This window comes from Anguilla anguilla, chromosome 9, assembly GCF_013347855.1.
Source record: "Anguilla anguilla isolate fAngAng1 chromosome 9, fAngAng1.pri, whole genome shotgun sequence".
NCBI classification, from domain to species: Eukaryota; Metazoa; Chordata; class Actinopteri; order Anguilliformes; family Anguillidae; genus Anguilla; species Anguilla anguilla.
In genome coordinates, this window is record NC_049209.1 from 25,439,685 (window position 1) to 25,461,095 (window position 21,411).

Genomic DNA, 21,411 nt, shown 5'->3' on the forward strand with positions numbered 1-21,411 from the left:
TTCATGGGGTACACTTTTACTCAGCCATACTTTGAGAACATAGTGTTTTGGGCTTAATATGAGTCTCGGTTTTTGTCCATTTTGTTTAAAACAAAATTTACTGTCATATCACTTTAAAAATCATTCATAAAATACATAATGTAAGTCAATACAGAACCAACTCTCATTCATTTATCACTTCATATTATTATTATTTGTGATCTAATAATGTAAAAAAAAATTGGATAAACATTTATTCAAATATATTTCATTCTTTAAAGAACATTCTAATCAATTTCAACAACAGGTGTTCTTTAGTGAAAGCACTAAAGAACTGTAAATCTAGACTCTCATTTGACATATCATACTAACTAAGCTCTGTTCTGGTGAATGAGAGTATCATTTGTTTGGATGCTTGGGGGGTGGCAGTTCTGATCCTGAAGAAACGCATGCGAGACACTGAAAGTACCCAATTGTGTATGTTCTCTGGGATGAGTCCTCCATGACAAGCTTAGATTACTCACTGAAACTCTGACTCTGTCTGGCCTGTCCCCTGCGGCAGACCCTAATGACATCATAGTCACATGCTAGGGTGTTCACTGAAGCCATGCAGTAATCCTGGAGTTTCATCAAGCAACCCTCCCCCCCACCCCTTGTTTTTGCTCTCTAAACATACCATTATTCTGAGAGATATCTGACTCACTTCAGATGACTCTTTACTAAAGTAAATAGTTTACTGTTTACTGGTTGCAAACCTCAGTTTTTACTTGATTTCTTATACATCTTCAGGTGATTGCAGTGCTGATTTCACCAGTAAACAATTCAATTCTCTTCAATGGTACTAGAATAATTTCAGAATTTTGGGAGTTGAAATAGGGAGAAAAACATATGTAGGGACTCCTGCCGAATTTGTGGCCAGATGACACTATTGGTTCAGAAATATAACATTTTATTTATAACAATGAATAAATTACCAACTTCAAAGGTGTGAGGGAAGGGGGAGTGTTGGAGGACCATACGCAACTGTACAGGGAATCGAAAAGCTTATCCCCAAGGAGATAAGCCACTGAGGCTAGCGAAAACGAGGAAGGGAAAAAATAAAACAGACTGACAGGAGTGAAAACTCAAACTCCCTGTCAAGCCTTAAAAAACGGCCAAACAGAAAACAACCCTGTAAAAACAAGGGCGAGAAACAGAGAAATAAAAACACTGAGCACCGCTCAGGAACGAAAAATAGTTGGGATAGAAACCAGGGAAACCCAACTTAACTGAGTTGCAGCTCAGACCTAAAACAAAAGGAAAACTTGGGGTCAAACACCGAGATACCCAAGAATCTACGATGCACCTTAGGAAAACAAAAAGGTAAAGCCCTAACAGTCTGCCGGCACGAAGCCCAGAAACACAGACCGAAATACAAACCTTCTAAGGGGGGAATGCTTCTTGAGAAGCGAGAACAGGAGGCACATTGATATTTTCCTCTAAATCAGGAAAAAGTGGGGGCTGGTAGCCCACCTGAGCCTCAAATGGAGAGAGCCCTGTGGATGCATTACGTGCGTATTCCTCCCAAGATTGGTACCGACTCCACGAGGTAGGGTTGGACTCGGCTAAACAGCGTAGAGTGTTCTCCAAAGTCTGATTGGTGCGTTCAGTCTGTCCATTGGTCTCCGGGTGAAAACCCGACGAGAGACTGACCGAAGCCCCTAGAAGTGAGCAGAACGCACGCCAGAACCGAGCAACGAATTGAGGAGAGTGCATTGGTAAAAAGCGTCATGAGCGGATCTTCCGCCCATCCCGTCTCCCCTGCTAAAGCCCAGAAGGTGATGGAGAAGTCGGCTACGCTCTGGTTCCCCTGACTGATGCGGGTAAGTCTTGTAGCCGCTTCTTTGCCTGTAATGTTGTGGTCGAATACGACAGCCATCTCCTTTATTAACCTCTCAGAGGTGCTTATGACGGGGGACTGTGAGCGAATCAGGGGATCCGCCCACGCCAGAGCAGGACCCATCAGTAATGAGAGGATAAATGCGACCCGGGAGTCATCTGAAGCAAATTGGGAGGGCTGAGCCCTAAAGAAAATCATGCACTGAGACAGAAAGCCCCTGCATTTCCCTGATTCCCCGTCATAGTGCAGCGGGAGTTGTAATTTGGGCCCCCGAACACTGGCTAGAACAGGTGATGGTATGTGGGGAGGAGGTGCTTGGGGAACTGGGGGACGGAGATTGCTCGCTAGGAGGCGAAAACTATCAGCGAGAGCCATAAAATCATCCTGCTGACGGCGTAATCGCTCTAGCATCTCTTCCTGTCTAGCACACATGGCAGTTAGGTGAACGTGACTAGCAGCCTGCTGTGCCTGGAGCGTCTGAATCCCTATCTCGTGACCCGATAAAATGGCTTGTTGGGCCGTTAAAGCCATTTCGAAGGGGGTAGTAGCCATTTCTATTTCCAGGGCAGTTGCTGGTGCCTCCATGTGGCTTCAGTGTACTGTGAGGGAGGTGGGAGTGTCGGAGGACCACACGCAACTGTACAGGGAATCAAAAAGCTTATCCCCGAGGAGAAGCAAGAACTGAAAGTCAGACAAGAACTGAAAGTCAGACAGTGTCTTAAATAGCCTTGCACGATGCAGGTGGCAGGAATCACGGCATAGGGAGGAATAATTGGAAACAGGTGCATCCAGTGAGGCAATAATCAGGCCGGGAGGCCAGAAAACGGAACTGAACCCCAAACCCATGACTGAAAGTCAGACAGTGTCTTAAATAGCCTTGCACGACGCAGGTGGCAGGAATCACGGCATAGGGAGGAATAATTGGAAACAGGTGCATCCAGTGAGGTAATAATCAGGCCGGGAGGCCAAAAAACGGAACTGAACCCCAAACCCATGACTGAAAGTCAGACAGTGTCTTAAATAGCCTTGCACGACGCAGGTGGCAGGAATCACGGCATAGGGAGGAATAATTGGAAACAGGTGCATCCAGTGAGGTAATAATCAGGCCGGGAGACCAAAAAATGGAACTGCACCCCAAACCCATGACAAAAGGAGAACCATGCTGACATTCAAAACAAAAGTGAGGGGATTGAAAATGAGGGGACATAAAACTGTTGAATGTTCAAATAGGTTAATTAATCATTGACTTGTATTTAAAAAAAAGTAACTTTAGCAAAACAAGTGGTAAAATGGCACCTCTTTAAGTATGGCCTTCGCCTTAAGTAAGGCAAAGAAGTTATCCCTAACCATGTGAGACCCAGACACTGATGTAATTGAAAAACATTTTTTCTTCTTCTTGTTGCAGGAGGCCTCTGATGAGGAATATGTTGAAAAAATAGCATTTTTATGTTTTAGTGGAAATTTCTGAACATGCATGTAAAAATGCAATGTTGGGCTCGAATGTTATTATGCCATTATGCTTCCTAGTAAAAATACTCCAAGACACAACAGTGCTAGTTTGATGCAAGCATAACAATCACTACAACTCATGGAACATTACCAGAAACCAGTTCTTGTATACTGTTATAGTGAGCCTTTGGTCTGCTAATACACACATGGCTGTCCTACCACTGAGTCACAATGTTGCATTTTTACAACATGGTAAAAATCACCACAGAGTAAGAATTACGTTGTTTTGTTTTACATATATTGATTATCCACAGGTACTACACATTTGGCATCCAACTAAAAATATTGGAGGTAATTTATTTACTTCAAGCGGTGGAAAACCCAGATAAGGGGATCTGCTTGAGCAGCCTATGTTGTGTGTACTCTAAACACTCTGTGTAACAGGTGAAAATGTTTCCCTCCAAACATTTTGTTGCTAAATTATAGTAAAGGGCCTAAGGAACTGGGATGTTGTTCTAAACTGATATTGGCAAAAATGGTGTCTCCAGGGTGCCTGAAAAGAAATGTTGCATTTTTGCAACATTTGGTCTCACAGGGCTAAACACATCATGAATAAGAATTTTACACACATGCATGGAATACTGCAACACATGCACACATGCATAAAAAACACAAAACACACACACACACACACACACACATACACACATACACACGCACACCACACAGGTTCTGCAGAACACCTAGATTCTATAAAACCGTTCCCATGTCCCTGTCCCTACAAATCAGTTGGCTGAGTGTGCAGGTTTTCAGAGACATTCACAGAATCAGATTAGACCTGTTTTATTTCTCAGAAAGCAATGAATATGGAAATGCTGGAGTCCACCGCAAAAACCTGCTGCAGCATGTTCCACATTGCTCATGATGTAGATTTTCCCACATAGGGACACAAATAGTGTACACCTAAAAAGGCTTACGCCCTAGTATGATTTTGTGTTTCACTCACTTGATAGTTTCATGATCGAAATAGTACAATGCTGTCTGTTCCCTTTTGTTGGCTTTGTAAACATTAATTATTATATTAATTATACACCAACAGCAAAAAGTCCTCTGCACTAATCATAAATTATCTTGTTAATTGCTTTGGTTATGAAGTTTTCCAAATCTTATAATTGAACTATTCTATCTTCATTTGACCTGGACTTACATTTAACTCACATGAAGTAAGTTTTCTAATTTGCCTGAGAATGACAGACAAAGCCAGGCAAAATCGAATTTTTATGTTGTCATCTGGTCACGTGTTTGCAGTGCTCTTGCACGACAAGGTGTGTTTTGCTGTCATACACGTACACAATGCACCAAACAAATAAGTGAGTCACGCAGTTCCCCAGGTTCAACTGTGTATTTTCTCACATGTTGAAAGTGTAAGAAAGAATTTCTGCCAGGATGCTGTTGTTTCTAACAGTTTACTCAAGAGACTTCTTGAGAGCCTCACAATATTAAACATGGAGGGACCCTGTGCATTCCACTCCATTCGCAAAGAGATCTAATCAAACCAGCTCCAGAGCCCCTCGTCAACAAATATAAAAAGTGATTAAAAATAATAAATTTAAAAAAAAACTGTCTGGCCAAGGACGTTCCAAGGAGATTTTATTAAAATGGCTCATGCACTGAGAGGCTAACTCTGTCAGTGAGGGGTTTTATTACATGTTTACGACGTGTGTCTGATGCATGAATTCTGATCCTGCGACAGAGGCCAGCCTGAAGAGGGACTGACTTAAGAGTGCTAGAGTGCCCTATATCGTCTCCTTGGGAAGGTGATATTCTGCAAAACATCTTTTCTCAAATCCTTAACTGTATGAATTCCTTTGTGCTTACCTGTATGTGGCCCTCTGTCTGAGGGTCAGTTCCAAAGACCTTTTAATGAGCTGCTTGGTAAAAGAGCTCCTTTATTGTCCTTACTGCAGATTTGGCCCCCAAACAGTACTCTCTTTCTTTTTTGCGAAACAATCTACTTTTTTAGAAGTATCTCCTTTTGCTTCTTAAGAATACAGCCACTGCCACTGCTTCAGGTTGTTTACCTTTACCTGTCCATGCTTTTTTCTCATTGTACCCTCCACAGTAGACCACTGCGGACTGCAAACATAGCAGAACCCTTTTTGGATCGGAGAAAAAAGTACCGTTCTCCGAGGACTGGACTCTGACTTCAGGGAGCAGGTGAGTATTTTTGGGGTTTATTCTCTTTTGCTTTGCCTGTGTGGATGTCTCGCTCTTCGGCACGTGTGAGAGTCAGTGGGTCTATCTGATCGCTCTTGGCCAATATTGCGCCAAAGGACATTGTTAAATAAGTGCATATTTTGAGTTTGACCTTGATTCTAATACAAAGGGATTTTTTTCTGTATACATATTTGTGTTTTACTAAAAACATGCACCAAATTGTATCGTTGTCGTAACATGGACAATGCTAACAGCAATGTAAAAGAGGGCAACAAGAATGTGTTCTCTTTAAGAGAAAACTAAAACAATAACCTTCTCACTTCGTTTGATGTGTGGAAATATCTCTTTGCGAATGTCAATGTCTGTTTTTATTCTGTGAAATAACCACACTTAGTCAAATGGTGCTACGACATTTTTCATGAATTGTGACCAGAATTTGTCCAGTTATTTGTTCAATTTGAAAACTATCCGTTGAAATGTAGACTAATTATTTGATTGCTTTCATTTCTTTTCATGAGAATGAACTTCCTTTCAATTTTATAGATTAACTTTGAAATCTTACCCTTTATCTAATTTCATGGAATAAAGAAGTGGTGGTGTAATGTCAGTGTGTGCAGTGCTTATGCATGTGAGGTAGAGAGAGAGAGAGAGAGAAAGAGAGAGTGAGGTAGAGAGAGAGAGAGAGAGAGAGAGAGAGAGATATGCAAGGCACATAGTAGATCATAAAACTCCAAGTTCATACCAAGGAGTTTGTGTAATTAATTATTGACATGCTGAGGTCAAGGTCTTTGTACAATATTTGAAATTTAAAATATTGGTTTTTGGTTAATATGCCCGTTATGACCCAAATAGAATTCATTTAATCTTAGGTAAAGCCATACATGTTAAGTATAAGAATGGTGGTCAGGACATACACTGCTTTGAATCACCGATAAGCCATGAACACAACTCAATGGATATACCAGATTATTTGGTGTGGGGCCTGCACTCAAGGCGAATGAGACACCACATATTTCTGTGTGTATGTAGCTGTTTGCTGTTTTTCAACACAGTGAAAATATGGTATATTGACATAGGGATATACATGTATTAACAAGGACAAGTCACTGTTTATCCATCATAGAAAAGACAAAAGTAATAAAAGAACATTCTCACTTAATAGGATTTATGTAAATGTCTCTATCTAGCAAGAAATTAAGCTTGAGCAGCTTTTCTAACCCCGTTTTTATGACAGCCATATTTGTAACTTTCATGAAGTCACACCTTAATAACTTCCCCATCATTCTTCTTTCACAACAGAAGCAGATGTGTTTATAGACAAAGATATGAAACTGACATGGAAGTTGGTATTCATTGGTACTGTTGGCACTGATGTATACCTAATTTATCAGGTATTTAATATGCATACCATGTTGAACATTTGGCTTAGCTAACAGCACTGAAGTTGGCAGTTGGTAGAAGTTGGAAGTTCTTTCTTCACTTCTGTGCATTGTGGGTTTCAATATTGACATTATTTTAATTAAATAAATAAAAAATCTGTATTGATAGTGCTGATATTGTCTGATTGTCATTTGTATGTGAAGCAATGTGAGATAATTGATGGGATAAATAGTATGTTGGGGCTCAGATATGGCCCAAAAATTACTCTTATAATAGTATAATAGTAATGAAATTATTACAGTCTGTAATTTGACAGATGCTGTTATCTTATATTCCTCTGTGGTTCACAGTATTAATTGTATTATGTCCATGCACTTCAACCAAAACATACCTTTATCTAGCTTTTATGTGAGAGTCTTTTTAATCAATGAATTAATCTTTTGCCCAAAAGGCCTGCTTGCTGCTTCAGGGAGAACAGTTCTTTCTTGTCCAATGTCGCAATTATCAACATGGGTGTGGCATGCTAAGACATATTTGGAGATCTGAAAATGTTTTCTTACCAAGAGTTATATTATGACTGAGGAAAACAACATTCCGTCTCCATGACCTCCACAACCCTGAAACTATTTGGTTTAGTTTGATAGGATAAATTAAAATTTGTCTCCTTGACTCTTTCCTGTGAACTACTCTTTATGTGATTTCTTGCATGGCCAGGCAAAGGCATTCCAATGCACCCCCCCCCCCCTATCCAAGAGGGCCAGGGGCAACTGCTCTCTGTCATGGTAACAGGAAACCTGATCTGTGGAGGGTTCCTGGGCAGGTAAAAGCCTTAACCCTTGGATTTCTTGTGGGAATCCATCTGAGAGTAAGGGAAATCTCCCCCATAAAACCTGCAATCCTTTCTTTTTCAAACACTTTTCACTTGAGACAAACACATTCATGTTCCTATATTTCACTGTAATAATGGTTACAACAGTCACAGATGAGAGGACATCATGCAAAGATATCCTCCTTTGCTTGCTGGCAAACTGGCAGACAGTTAAATTAAGTTCCTTTTGTTGGTTTCACACATACAAAATGCCCTACTGTCGCTATGAGAAAACAGTACAACACAAAAAAAGTTAAAAGTTGGAAGAATCACAAGCTGTTGTAATCCAGTCCTATTGTTACTATTTTTAAAGATGTTTACAGAAAATGACAAACGTGACGTAAAAGTGCGAAACTGTGGGGAAAAGTATCAACTTGTAAGGGGAAATGACCATAAATGGGCATTAAATTTTTTGTTAAATGAATAGCTAATTTGAAAAGCAACAATGACTCACTGAAGCCTTTGGGGACAGCTCTCCCGTGGCTTAGGCACAAGGCGAAAAACCAGTTGGGCAAGCTATGACGACAGACAGAGGACAAGCCCCACCTTTCACAACTGTATATAAGTACTGGCGTCCACGGGGTCTGAAATACATTTTGGGGGACCATTCTCAACCAAAAGACATCTGATCTGCTGAATTGTTCGTAATAGCCTTTTTTGGACACGAAAGAAAAACAACAAAAGTCAAGGAAAATGGTTTCTGCTGGGCTACAGATGCTGGGCACGGCCCTGGCGATCATTGGCTGGATTGGGGCAATCGTCGTGTGCGCCCTCCCGATGTGGAGAGTGACAGCTTTCATCGGCCAGAACATCGTGACGGCACAAACCACCTGGGAAGGCATCTGGATGAGCTGTGTGGTGCAGAGCACCGGGCAGATGCAGTGCAAGGTGTACGACTCCATGCTGGCGCTCAGCTCCGATCTTCAGGCTGCTCGCGCCCTGACCGTTATCGCCGTAGTTGTGGGTGTGATGGGAATCCTGTTGTCCATAGCTGGGGGAAAGTGCACCAATTGCGTGGAAGATGAGTCCTCCAAATCCAAAGTGGGCATTGCTTCGGGTGTGATCTTCATTGTCGCGGGAGTCCTCTGCCTTATCCCTGTCTGCTGGACGGCCCACACCATTATCCAAGAATTCTACAACCCCCTGGTGGTGTCTGCGCAGAAGAGGGAGATCGGCGCGGCCCTGTACATCGGATGGGCGGCCTCAGCTCTGATGATCATCGGCGGAGGTCTGCTGTGCTGCAACTGCCCTCCCAAGGACGACGCCTACAGTGCCAAATACTCCGCGGCAAGATCCGCCACATCTCCAAAGGACTATGTGTAAGGACAGAAGTCTGAAGAGCGACTCTCCTTTTGGACTTTAAAGACACTGCCACTGCCAATTCCGCTTACACGTCTTTTCCAGGCAGTGTGTTTGTTTACCGGCCATGGTCATCTTGTAATGAGCTGTAGATTTCAGGAGAATAAATGGCACTCAGATGATTTATGGCCTTTAAATACATATAACAGTTACATGTAATGGCCTGAAGACAGTGGTAAATGTCTCCAAGAATGAATGGTCATAGTCATTGACTGTGTTTTGCTACCAATGGATTATAAATGGTTCTGTGTTGTTTTCTATTTTCTGAACAATTACCTATTGTATGCCTAGAGATTTAAATGCGTTTAATACATTTTAATTGTTCAACTTGTACATTTCTGTTACGTAATACCTCTATGTTGTATTGTGACCACTTCAATAATCTTGAAATGGTAATGAAACTGTAAATAAATTTTTTTCACATTTTACATTGTATCTGTTCATTGTCTGATATCTTTAATGCAGAAACCTTTAACACTTTTGGGTATCAGATGTAATATGATTTCCCATGGCACTACACTAATAGAGAAGTCAAATAGAAATGCATTTGATACACTTATAAATTCATTTCATCTAAAGTGCACAACACTTGCACAGATGTGACATAAGTCTGCAAATACTATATTGGAATACATTATAAAATGACCACTGGTGTACAATGCTATTTGTACACCAGATCTGCTTTAAAGGAGGAAAGTTACTGGGTGGGGCTGTTCCTTGTCTCAGCCTGGTTTAGATGTGTCAAAAACGAGTAGCCTCCAAAAATATTGGGAGAATAATTAAAACATTTTGAATATATTTAAAACATGATTATTTGCGACGTTTTGCAAAAAAAATGGTGAGCTATTATTACACATTTCACAGTTTCAGCGGCTTTTCCTCACATCACACAAGCCTCCCGCTTACGATGTCTTTCAAATGTATTTTTTTTAAGAGAAATAAGTTTGCTTCAGATTACATTTTTTTAACCACAGGCAAAGATATATGGGGACCGTACAAATAGAGAAGTAGCCTATTGTTACGCAGTTTGAAGAAATTAACGTGGAAATTCGCTTCGCAAAGCTTCTCATTAAAGTTTTTATCATTATTATTAATAATAATAATAATAATAATAATAATAATTATTATTATTAATATATATATATTTTTTTTAATACAAAAAATATATATTACAGGACGGTTGTAAAACGGTGCAGTGTTGTGTCTATTCAACACATTCCAAGCATGCTGTGACTCTAGCGACCTCGCGCCGGATCCAGCAGTGTTGCATCCGTCGACAGCCAGCAGCCTGTTGCACCAGTATTAGGCTACTTAATTTTAAGCGTAGGTTAGTTGTATGGAGGAATAAACGTTCCAAAATTAAATAAACAGTGAAAAAAAAAAAAAAAAAAAAAAAAGGAATTTCACAAATAATAGCCTAGATCAATTAAACAAATACTTAATTTTATTTCGAAATTATTTATACTTCGTGATTTATGGAGAGTCAATTTTATTGACAAATGCGTGTATCATGATGCATAAATTAGAGGAGTCACAAATGTGTTTCACTATCCACAAACAAATATCTCTCAACTTGTGTCTTGTAATCTAATATCTCATTTAAAAACACGTTTTCCACATACAAAAATGCCAAGTTACTCACACATACAAGACATACACCGTCTATAACTCATTCATTCAGACTGCCAAAATCCAGGCCTGCCATTAAAAGTATTGATATTAAAATGACGCCAAGTTACGGTACTACAAACAATATAGGCTATCTTGCCTCACCGAAATTAAATAAGATGTATTCTAAAGCAATGCTACACAATATTTCCTAAATTCTTTCAAGTCACTTGGCCCTGTGTTTTGTAATCTTACCATTTTACAATGTCATGCAAACTTTGTGTCAGATCAAAGTGTCAAATATTTCGAATTGCCTCATGGAACACCTTGAAATGCATGTAGAAAAGTGCTGGTGAGTAACTACAGGAAGCATACTTCTCTAGAAAACATATGTTTATACTTGCTTCTGAACTAAATTTGAGTAAATATACAAGTGATTGTATATTTGCTACGTACAATAAATACTGCATGTAAAATACATATTGTACATACCAGGGTCGGAAATTAACGGGGGCTCGGGGCAAAATGCCCGTAAAATTTTTTTAATTGCCCTTGGAATTGGGAATGAAAAGTTAACTTTCTGTATTTTAACGTTACGTGTCCGGATTTTGTTCTATTTGTTCTATTTTGTTGTATTTGTGCAAAGCACAACTCGAAAAAGGCCAGCTAGGCGTCCGTACCTGCACAACCCCTGCCCCCTCCTATAGCGTTATTTACCTCAGACAGAGACAGGCAGCGCCAGCTAGTTCAGTGGCTAGACTAACGTTAATTTAAGATCAAGGCTCACAAGATCGCGCATGGTAAGTGAGCACCACTGAGTAACCCGTTCAAGTAATGCCAGCTAGCCTGTAGACTCACTGTATTCCGAACACCAAGTTCGGAACATCGTGAGCTAACTTGATGACGAATAAATAACGAATAAATTACTTCCGGATCAGCCGTGGTTTTTGTGTGCGTGTAAAGCCCAAGCGGCCAAAACCAGACTTCGTTTTTGAAGCTCATTTCCTGGTGTTGTAGTTCCTGGTTGCGCCACTACGGATGGCTCCAGTATAGGTGTTTTCATATCCGGTTTCCATGTTAGTCTACGGTACAAATGCGATCAAAATACAAAGTCAATAATTTTTTCTCACAAGAACAAATAGTCATAATATGTGTATTTTATTGGTCTTATGACTGTCCATGGGTCGATTTCATGATTTATTGCGTCATTTGGGCACAGTGCCAATATGTGTTCTGGACCAATGAGGTACAGCTTGCGTCACTTCCGGATTACTGCTGAAGACTGAGCTACAGTAGGGGCTACAGTTTATGGTCACTGGGGTGGGCGGTGGCGCCTCTCGGCCTTGGCATTGCGGCTCCAGCTACGGCCCGCCTGTGCTAAGTCTGAAAATGCAGGCATCCCATTTCGTGGCGATTTCATTATGGCGTGTGCTATTTACAGCTGCACTAGACGACCATAAAAGAATTCTCCTCTTAAGTTTTTCGGTAGCCGAGTCATTTTTACTATTCCCTTTAGCCTACTTAACCAAATAATTACTTGGCAGAAAGTGTAATCAGCTTGCTATATTTGGTAGTCCAGTAGTAGCCTATGCTAAAACAGTTCGCAACTTCGACTACCAAGCCATTTGACTAGCTAGCTAACCGGCAAACATTCAATCTGTCAGACGTGTACATTCCGTAAATGTCTACCTGGGCCATGCTTCACGCATGTGACAAAGCTACTATAATCCCGATTTTGGGATAAACACTTTTTCAGTTTCGCGAAGCGAATTAAGAGTCTCAAGGTTGGCGGGCGCGGCCATGTTGTCGATTTGGAGCCAAAACCATAGAGTTAAGCGGTCTTGTGATGTTACAATGTGATTGACAGTCCGGTGCGGAAAAACCAGATACTGTAAAACATATGGACAAAGATACTGTGACGTCACCCATTGACTCTCCGTGGGTCTCTAAAACACGTTTTGAAGCTCAATGGCGGGCGCGGCCATTTTCTCTATTTGGAGCCAAAACCATAGAGTTAAGCAGCTCTGTGATTTTTACAATTTGATTGACAGTCCGGTGCGGAAAAGCCCATCAACCTGAACGAGGCTAGCTGACTGTCTGCCGTTATGTTTTAAAATATATTATCAGATGTTTACGGAGTTTAATTTCCATCCGTGACTGTACTGTGTCATGTAATCACGTTATATGTATGACATTAAAAATACAATTAGGCTATGTTCAGTTATCTTCAATTTATGTTTCTCAGCAAAACGAATATGCTTAGCTAGCATATCAGCTTGCCAGTGAGCTAGGTAGGCTATCCGTGGTTAGCTCACGCATTAGCAATATGAACCACAGGGGAAGAACATTGACTACACTGATGGTCAATCAATCAGAGATGTGTAGGCTACTGGTGATTTGACTAGGCTAATTTTCGTATAACTGTCTGGTAGATCTGCTGTTAACTGAGCAAGTTATCGTCGTAGGTTTTCGCCACAGTCAGTTAATGAGCCAGTAACTGCTACTACGCTACTCCATCGCCGTTTGTGGTGTTCACTTGCTGGGTGACGCTAGCTGACCGATCGTTCGCAAGTCACTTTCTACCGAATAAAAATTAACACTGTCAGCGGCGATTAACAAATCTACTAAGTATTTTAGTAACTGATCTACAGGCGTGTAAATATGACAACGCACTTTGAAGAGCAAGTTTTCCACCTGTTGCATAAAGACAAAAATAATGTACATTGAATTTCTAATTATTATTATTATATAGCCGAAGTTGCGAACTGTTTTAGCACAGGCTATTGGACTACCAAATATAGCACGCTGATTACGCTTTCTGCCAACTAATTATTTGGTTAAGTAGGCTAAAGGAAATAGTAAAAATGACTCGGCTACCGAAAAACTACAGAGGAGGATTATTTTATGGTCGTCTAGTGCAGCTGTAAATAGCACACGCCATAATGAAATCACTACGAAATGGGATGCCTGCGTTTTCTGACTTCGCACAGGTGTACCGTGGTCGGAACTGCAATGTCAAGGCCAAGAGGGGCCACCTCCCACCCCAGTGACCATATACTGTAGCCCCTACTGTAGCTTAGTCCCAGAGACTGTAAAAACGAAGTCTGGTTTTGGCCGCTTGCTTAGTCCTCAGCAGTAATCAGGAAGTGATTGTACCTCATTGTCAAATTGTACAAACTGTACCTCATTGGTCCACAACAAATATTATAACAGTGCCCAAATGACACAATAAATCATGAAATCGACCCATGGACAGTCATAAGACGAATAAAATACACATATTGTGACTATTTGTTCTCATGAGAAAAAATTATTGACTTTGTATTTTGACCTCATTTGTACCGTAGACTTACATGGAACCCGGATATGAAAACACCTATACTGGAGCCAACCGTAGTGGCGCTAGTGAGCAACCAGGAACAACGAGACCAGGAAATGAGCTTCAAAAACGAAGTCTGGTTTTGGGTGCTCCCTTGTGACAGTGTGTTGGGGAGGCTGTTGCTAACGAGAGACTACGAAACGGGCAGGCTTATACTGCTCAACCAAAAGTGTTCCTTGTAAAATTGTTCACGCAGGTCCAAATATCGTTTTATTTAAATGGTATCAGTTTTTAATTAATGTTAAGATTAACCAGATAATGATTTAATAGAGATTTGCCGGCATAAGATGTTGAGATGATAGGAAAGGAGGATTTTTAACTGTGATTGTTTATGAACTTTTAGAAATAAAATATGCTTGGATAAGAGTAATTGAATATTGGTCTGTCATGCAACATAGAAGAACTAAGGTATTGCCCAACATTTGATAAAATTGCCCAGGAAATGATCCAAAATGCCCCCGAAACATATTTCACAAGGGCAAAAAAAGCCCTTGTTAAAAAAAGTTAATTTCCTACCCTGGTACCCTACATACATACATAGATAACTTCTTTATCCCCATGGGGATATTTCCCTCGCAGCATGTTACATTCACATTTACGAACAGACATTTATACCAAGAAACATACAATCATTCACGCAACAGAAAGGCTGGGCAGCGAAATACATACACACCAATACAAATTGGACATATAGATGCCTATTCAATCAATCTTGACTGTGAGAAAGCCATCCACACATTTGGCCTGTCCATGTACTGCATGCTTATACACACAGGGCCAAGTGACTTGAAAGAATTGAGGAATATTGGGTAGCATTGCTTTGGAATACATCTTATTTAATTTCGGTGAGGCACGATAGCCTATATTGTTTGTAGTACCGTAACTTGGAGTCATTTTGATACCAATACTTTTAATGGCAGGCCTGGATTTTGGCAGTCTGAATGAATGAGTTATAGACGGTGTATGTCTTGTATCTGTGAGTAACATGGCATTTTTGTACGTTGAAAACGTGTTTTTTATGAGATAGACTATCATTTCTTTTTGCAAAGCGTTTTATTATGAGAGTGAAAAATGCGAAGTGACCCTGTAAGAAACGGTTGTGGATTATGGCTATCCTTGTGTGAATTTGTACAGTTTGATGAGCGTGTACCGTTTAGCAGTTTCGGTTTGCTATATATGTAAATCAGTGGCTGTGACAAAGGGTGCGGTGGCGTAAGCGTAAATGCATCAGAAACGCAGGCGAAATATGGCCAGTGTATGTACTCACGGATTTGATGGCCATCCAACGAGCATTGATAGACAAAAGAATCAGCAAGCCGGTAGAATTAGAGCTCCCTAGGTCGCAACTTGTGTACCATTCTGTCCTGCTCCGTAGTCTGTTATTTCGTGGAGATGCACTTTTAGTGTTTGTAAGGTTTATAAGGCATTTTGATAGGCTTATCTGCAGGTAGGAATCCTCTTCGCTGTTTTGCTAAGCTAGAACCGGAAAACTTGATAGTGGAGAATAGGAGCAGACGCATATGTCCCAGCAGGCTTTGCTGAGAAAATAACAACAGTGTGAGACAAATTAGGAGAAATTATGAAATTGCTGAGTTGAAACAATATGTTTTTAGCAGAATGGGCATGTAGGGAAAGGTTGACATGATCACAGACTATAGTGCGAAGTAAATTAAGTGACCATGAGCGAGCTTAGTTTCCTTATCGAACGGTATATATAACAGTCTGTATAACACATAAGTCATTAAAGTGGAGGGTTAAGTTACGTGTGAAATCTACTGTGCTGATGTGCTTTTCTCATGTTCTATAGTAGTAGTTATAATTAAAGCCGCAAGCGGCGTTGGGGGGGATCCAAGCATTGGCACCCCCTATGGAGCAATTTGTAATCCTCCGATTATGTTCAAATTAACTAACAACTTTTATGTTTGGGGTCAATTTGACCCCAGAAATATAAATCTGCAGAAAATAAATGTAACTGAAAGTGTTACCCAAGTTTCTCTCTCAGCTACTTTAGGCCTTTCTACTGACCATCTTAATAGCCCAGTAAATAAAACATGACTCCCCCCATCCTCCCCCTCCCCAATACATCAAGTATTGATTTTATATGACTATTGCAAAATATGCAAATGACTGTACAATCTCATTCATTGACCTAAAATTGAAAACAAAGTATGTTTTGGTGTTTGCAGGGCTTTATGTCGGTATTAAGTGCTCATTAAAAAAGAAAAATAACATTTGGAAAGAAACACACCTTTTATTATCAAGCATAGTAACATTTTATGTTTGGGGTCAATTTGACCCCAGGAAAAAATATTAAAAATGTCAAACATTTCAAATGTTTAGGTTCAGAAAACACTTCAGAACATCAATAAGTAACATATAAGTTATTCAATAATGAAGAAACACAAATAAAAAGTAAAATAGTCACCAGAATTTAGTTTTGATTAAAAAAAATGAACATAACAGCTCAACTAGGTACCCGTGGGTATCAATTCTTCATTCAAACAAGATAGGTGCAAGTTTGTCAGGCTCCTGTCGTCCCTGTCCTATTCCCTGTCGTCAAAGCGTACAATGTGGGAGAAAACATGAAATGTCTCCAGAGACATTGTAGCTGGAAAAATTGCCCTACAAGTGTCAGCATTCCAAAGGCTTGCTGTTGCTTCACCTTTTGACTTGTACACTCCTGCCAAAATAAGCAACCCAATATAGCATTGCTAGTGGGTCACATCCAGCTCTTTCCAATTGTCACCATACACACGCCTCCCCTCTAAGTTTGTCATCTCAAGAATATCCTTTTGCATTGATGGTGTTATGAAGAGTTCAAATGCAGACTTTATGTCTTGTACATGACTGCTAGCATATCTGGTGGGGCCTGGAACCATTTTGATGGCATTAGCAGCACTAAGTCTACCCTGTCTTTCAACTGAGGATGCAGACCATGGTAGTTCTCCATTTTTGGAAGTAAACATGTCAGTTCTTGGTGGTTGAGAGATGACAGGAGGGTTTGTTGGTGGTTGAAAGGCAACAGGAAGGTTTCTTGGTGGTTGAGAGATGACGGGGGTTTCTTGGGGGTTGAGAGATGACAGGAGGGTTTCTTGGTGGTTGAGAGATGACAGGAGGGTCTTTTGGTGGTTGAGACATGAGTGGACGGTTTAGTGGTGGTTGAGAAACAAAAGGAGGGGCAGAATGTGGTATCTCAAAGGCTTCATTCTCATCATCAGAGGAGGATGCCACACAGTCAGGGTCCTCCTCAACATTATCCTCAGTCTCAGACATATCCTCATCTAAATCACTTTCACCCTCCAAGATCTGTGACAGAACCTCAGTGGCAGAAAATATACGCCTCTGTCTGGTGGTCATTTTCAAAATCTTTAGTTAAGGCACAAATGCAAAGAGAAATGGTTTAGAGGGCTGTGTGTGCAGCCCTTATTATAAGTTTGCCCCTGCCCCCATGTTACGAGAATGATCAGAGATCTTGTGGGAACTATGTTTTCTCCTCACACACATGCATGCTCTCTCTCTCTCTCTCTCTCTCTCTCTCTCTCTCACACACACACACACACACACACACACATTAATGTGAAAGTGCCCTCAGCCAACAACAAAAACAAGATCAAAATAATGGTTTTATATAACAATAGAGCTTGGGGTCAAAATGACCCCAACAACACCAATGCGTACAACATGTGTACAGGACATTATAGGCGTAACTTGGCGGGATGGCATACCTGCCATCCAAATCTCTCCATAATAATTGTCCTTTTCACAATAACGTGATCCTATTTTATTTCATAATGAGACTTTTCAAAACGGTGGGACCTCTCGTCCATACACATACATAAATGCCGCTTCGGGCCCCTTGCAGCGATACGGCAACGTGGCCGCCATATTGGTCCAGGCAAGACTGGCCTGAAAACAAATAGAAGTAAACGGGGGAGCTGCGGTATTTCTGGATAAAAAGCACTATAACGTTTACATTTCTCAACCGATTTCAATGAGTCGTTTTTATATTCAAGGGCTTATGATCTACGTGGAGTACAAAAAAAGTTTTTTTTTTGTACTCCTACTCAAGTTAGCTAGCAAGCAAATAGCAAGAATTCATTGAAATCGGTTAAGAAATGTAAACGTTATAGTGCTATTATGAATGAGAGTAAATACTTTATACGAATGAAAGCAAGTTGCTAAAACACAATATGGACAAGTTATACTTCATGACAATGCTTCTTTGGTCAATAAACAAAGTACAGGGTACACTAAAAAAATGGCATTGACAATAATACATGAAAATCGTTGAAAACAACGGCATACTGCCAGCTAACGTTAAGACACCTCTGAAGAACATTACTTGCTAGCTATCTGGGCTAATGCCACTGGTTGTCCCAATGAACTGAGGTATCCTCACAGTTTCTGCCTAGCATTGTTGATTAACTCTCTCTCTCATGGCTCGCTCCCTGAACACCGGCGGAATATGTCGTTATTTACATCCAGCACTCAAACGTTTGCTTAATTGTTTATTCATTATTCAGCTGGAGATTCTGACATTATCCACTTAGTACACCAACTATGTTAGCTAGGAACATCTCTATAAGATTGATAGATTATTGCTTGGTAGTTAGCCAGCTAGCGGGGCTAATGCTGCTAGCCACCCCACTCACAGTGCCAGCAGGGTTGGTGGGTGCATTCCAATTGTTTATTTTTACCTTCTTGCTACCTTTCCTTGCCTCCATTCCTAGTATGGAAGGGCAAAAGGGTCAAAAATACATGAAATTGACATGTGGAATCACGTTTTGTCAACGTTGGCCCATTCCATTCGCTTATTTTATCTCCTTGCTTACTTTCTTTGCTCCTAGCTCCACCCATCAGAGGATGCAAGGAAAAGAAGCAAGGAAACGACTTGAGGACTGAGGAATCGAGGAAACGTGTATAAGGCAATTGCAACATCCTGGCTTTGAAGCATCAGACATGGCAGATGGGGAGTGGTGGATCTCATTGATTTGCATATTTAACTAGACAGGCAAGCATGCCTTCAGCTAACCTAAACTTATGAATCCCGGAAGTAAGCCTGTACTGCGTGTGTTGAAGGCAAAACATTGGAGGGAATATCAGACTTTTGAAGTCAAAATAAACGTGCTCCGTGGTATTTTGAAACTCGATTGACAACCATTACGTTTCATATGAGAAGCAGATTGCAAAATATGCATTATGTAATAAAATATGCACATTTTAATGAACATTTTCCCCAAACTTCTGGGCCAAAACAGACATTGTTTCAGAAACTGCTGCACATAATAAAATTTATGATCACAAAAAATGGGCCAATGGGGTTTTATTTGGTTGTTAAATCACCTTGGATTTCTACATTGAATTCAATGGGCAGCAATCGCTTTTGCTCTCAAGCATGCGCAGTAGAGACTGTTTCGTGTTACTTCCTAGGCTTCACCGCCTGGCCCCTCCTACCCTCTCCAGTTCCTGTATACATTCTATGGGTGGATCCATAAGTAAATCATTATACGTCACATGTTCCGAAAAAATACTTCTGCGAAGGATGCACTCAGTGCACTTTCTTGAAACCTAAGCTATAGAATGGAACTCAATAGCAAATATGAGTGAGCACCTGGGCAGTTGCTAAAGAAGGTAATGTAAATCTCTTCGGTCAGAACAACAGTGCAATTGTAAGATGATATGGCACACAAGTCATGAATTTCTTTACCTCAAGTGAGTGTATTTTCAGAGAACTTGACACATTATACAGGTGGTCTACTGCAGAACTACTGCAGAAGCCAGGGCTGCGGCTATGTGGCAACAGTTCCCAGTCACCTTGGTGTCACCTACTGCTCAGCGGTATGGCCAAGGTTTAACACAAGGGTGGGCAAGGCTATAAAATACCCTTATTTTATCAAGCTCAGTCTTCTGCAAGACTTGGCATTTTAGCAGAATGCATCAATAAGCTCATTAATAATGAGTGAAAATATTTTACATTTTATACTACTATTTTTTCTAACACAAATATAAAAAGTCTTATTGTAGTCTAATCCATGAGTGAACTGACTTTGGTATATTCAGATACTTAGTCAGTTGAGCCAGGGATAATTTTTGGAAAGAAAAACATGTATACCAACTGGACCTCCAGGAGCTGAACTGTCCACCCCTGTTCTAAACCGAACCACAAATAAGCTACACGCGATCTCACGCATCGTGACCATTCTATACTACCCTGTTTTGTTGTTAAAACTACATGGGATGCTTCCATTGCTAGTCATCATGATATATCTCAGTAGAAGGATCATAGAAACCTTTGGCATCTTATCACAGTTCACTAAGTTCCTCATGTTTTGTTGCTGTCCAGTGTAGGTTTTTGGCTTGATGCTTGTGTCTGATTTTACTGTGTCTACTTCAGAGGGTCCCTTCTTGATTCTGGCTGTGGAGCTGAGGCGTACCTTACAGCAAAGAGTGGCTCCTTGTTGGAATGTTACACTATTGAATGGTTGATTTTCAGCAGGTGTTGGTAATCCCTTGTGTTCTTATGGAACCGTAACTAAACATAATTTGTATAAAACCCTATACTTGGTAATGGAGTCCATGCCTGAGAAATATCTGGCATAACACTTAAAAGGTATTAAATCATAAATAACGCTTGCCTTGCAAATGTATGTATTTTTAAAAGTTTTTTTTCTGTGTAACACTCTTACCAGTGGTGTTATCTTCCTGTTCATGACGTTGGCTTGTTCTGATTCAGCACGTACTTTTGTCAGAGGAAAAACATTTCTAATGGGAAATTGTGCCCTCTACAGTAATACTATGGCAGCACATTAAACCTGTTGACATTACAGAAGTCCTCTATCTAATGATTTGCATAATATTCTAACTTGTACAATAGGTATTAAGTAGATAACATTTTGAATACTATCAAGTGCTTATATATTGACTACCCTATCAGAAAATGAACTGGAAAATCTTTCAAAAGAAGTGAAACTATCATACAGGGAGCCCTTGGCGACAGCCCCAATTACTTCTTTGTTGGACATTGCTGTATTAGATAAATATTTGCTGGTAACAGTGACCGAGTATGAACTGGAGAATGGGTGGCGTTACAACGCTGTTGACATGAGGCTATCAAATCCACACAAGGCACTATCTGTACAATAAAGCAGGTCAGGTTGTTGACATGGTTTTCACACAGCATGAAATGATGGGCCAGATTATTTACTAATACTTTGCATCTATTTATGTCCTACATTTAATCTTATTTTGCCTGTGGCTATGAGAAATTAGTTAAAGTGATAATGATGTATTAGT

General features: G+C 40.4%; 1 protein-coding gene and 1 long non-coding RNA gene across 2 annotated transcripts; both read left to right on the top strand.

Moving 5' to 3' along the window:
- The first annotated feature begins 1,755 nt into the window (after nucleotides 1-1,755).
- Nucleotides 1,756-20,639, top strand: LOC118235036. The gene is made up of 4 exons (XR_004766780.1): nucleotides 1,756-1,841; nucleotides 5,061-5,124; nucleotides 5,430-5,524; nucleotides 18,966-20,639. It is a non-coding gene; the product is annotated as an uncharacterized LOC118235036 (long non-coding RNA).
- On the top strand, nucleotides 8,341-9,559 carry LOC118235035 (claudin-4-like). The gene has a single exon (XM_035431988.1). The coding sequence runs from the start codon at nucleotides 8,466-8,468 to the stop codon at nucleotides 9,093-9,095; it is 630 nt and encodes a 209-aa protein (XP_035287879.1). The 5' UTR covers nucleotides 8,341-8,465; the 3' UTR covers nucleotides 9,096-9,559.
- Nucleotides 20,640-21,411: the final 772 nt, after the last annotated feature.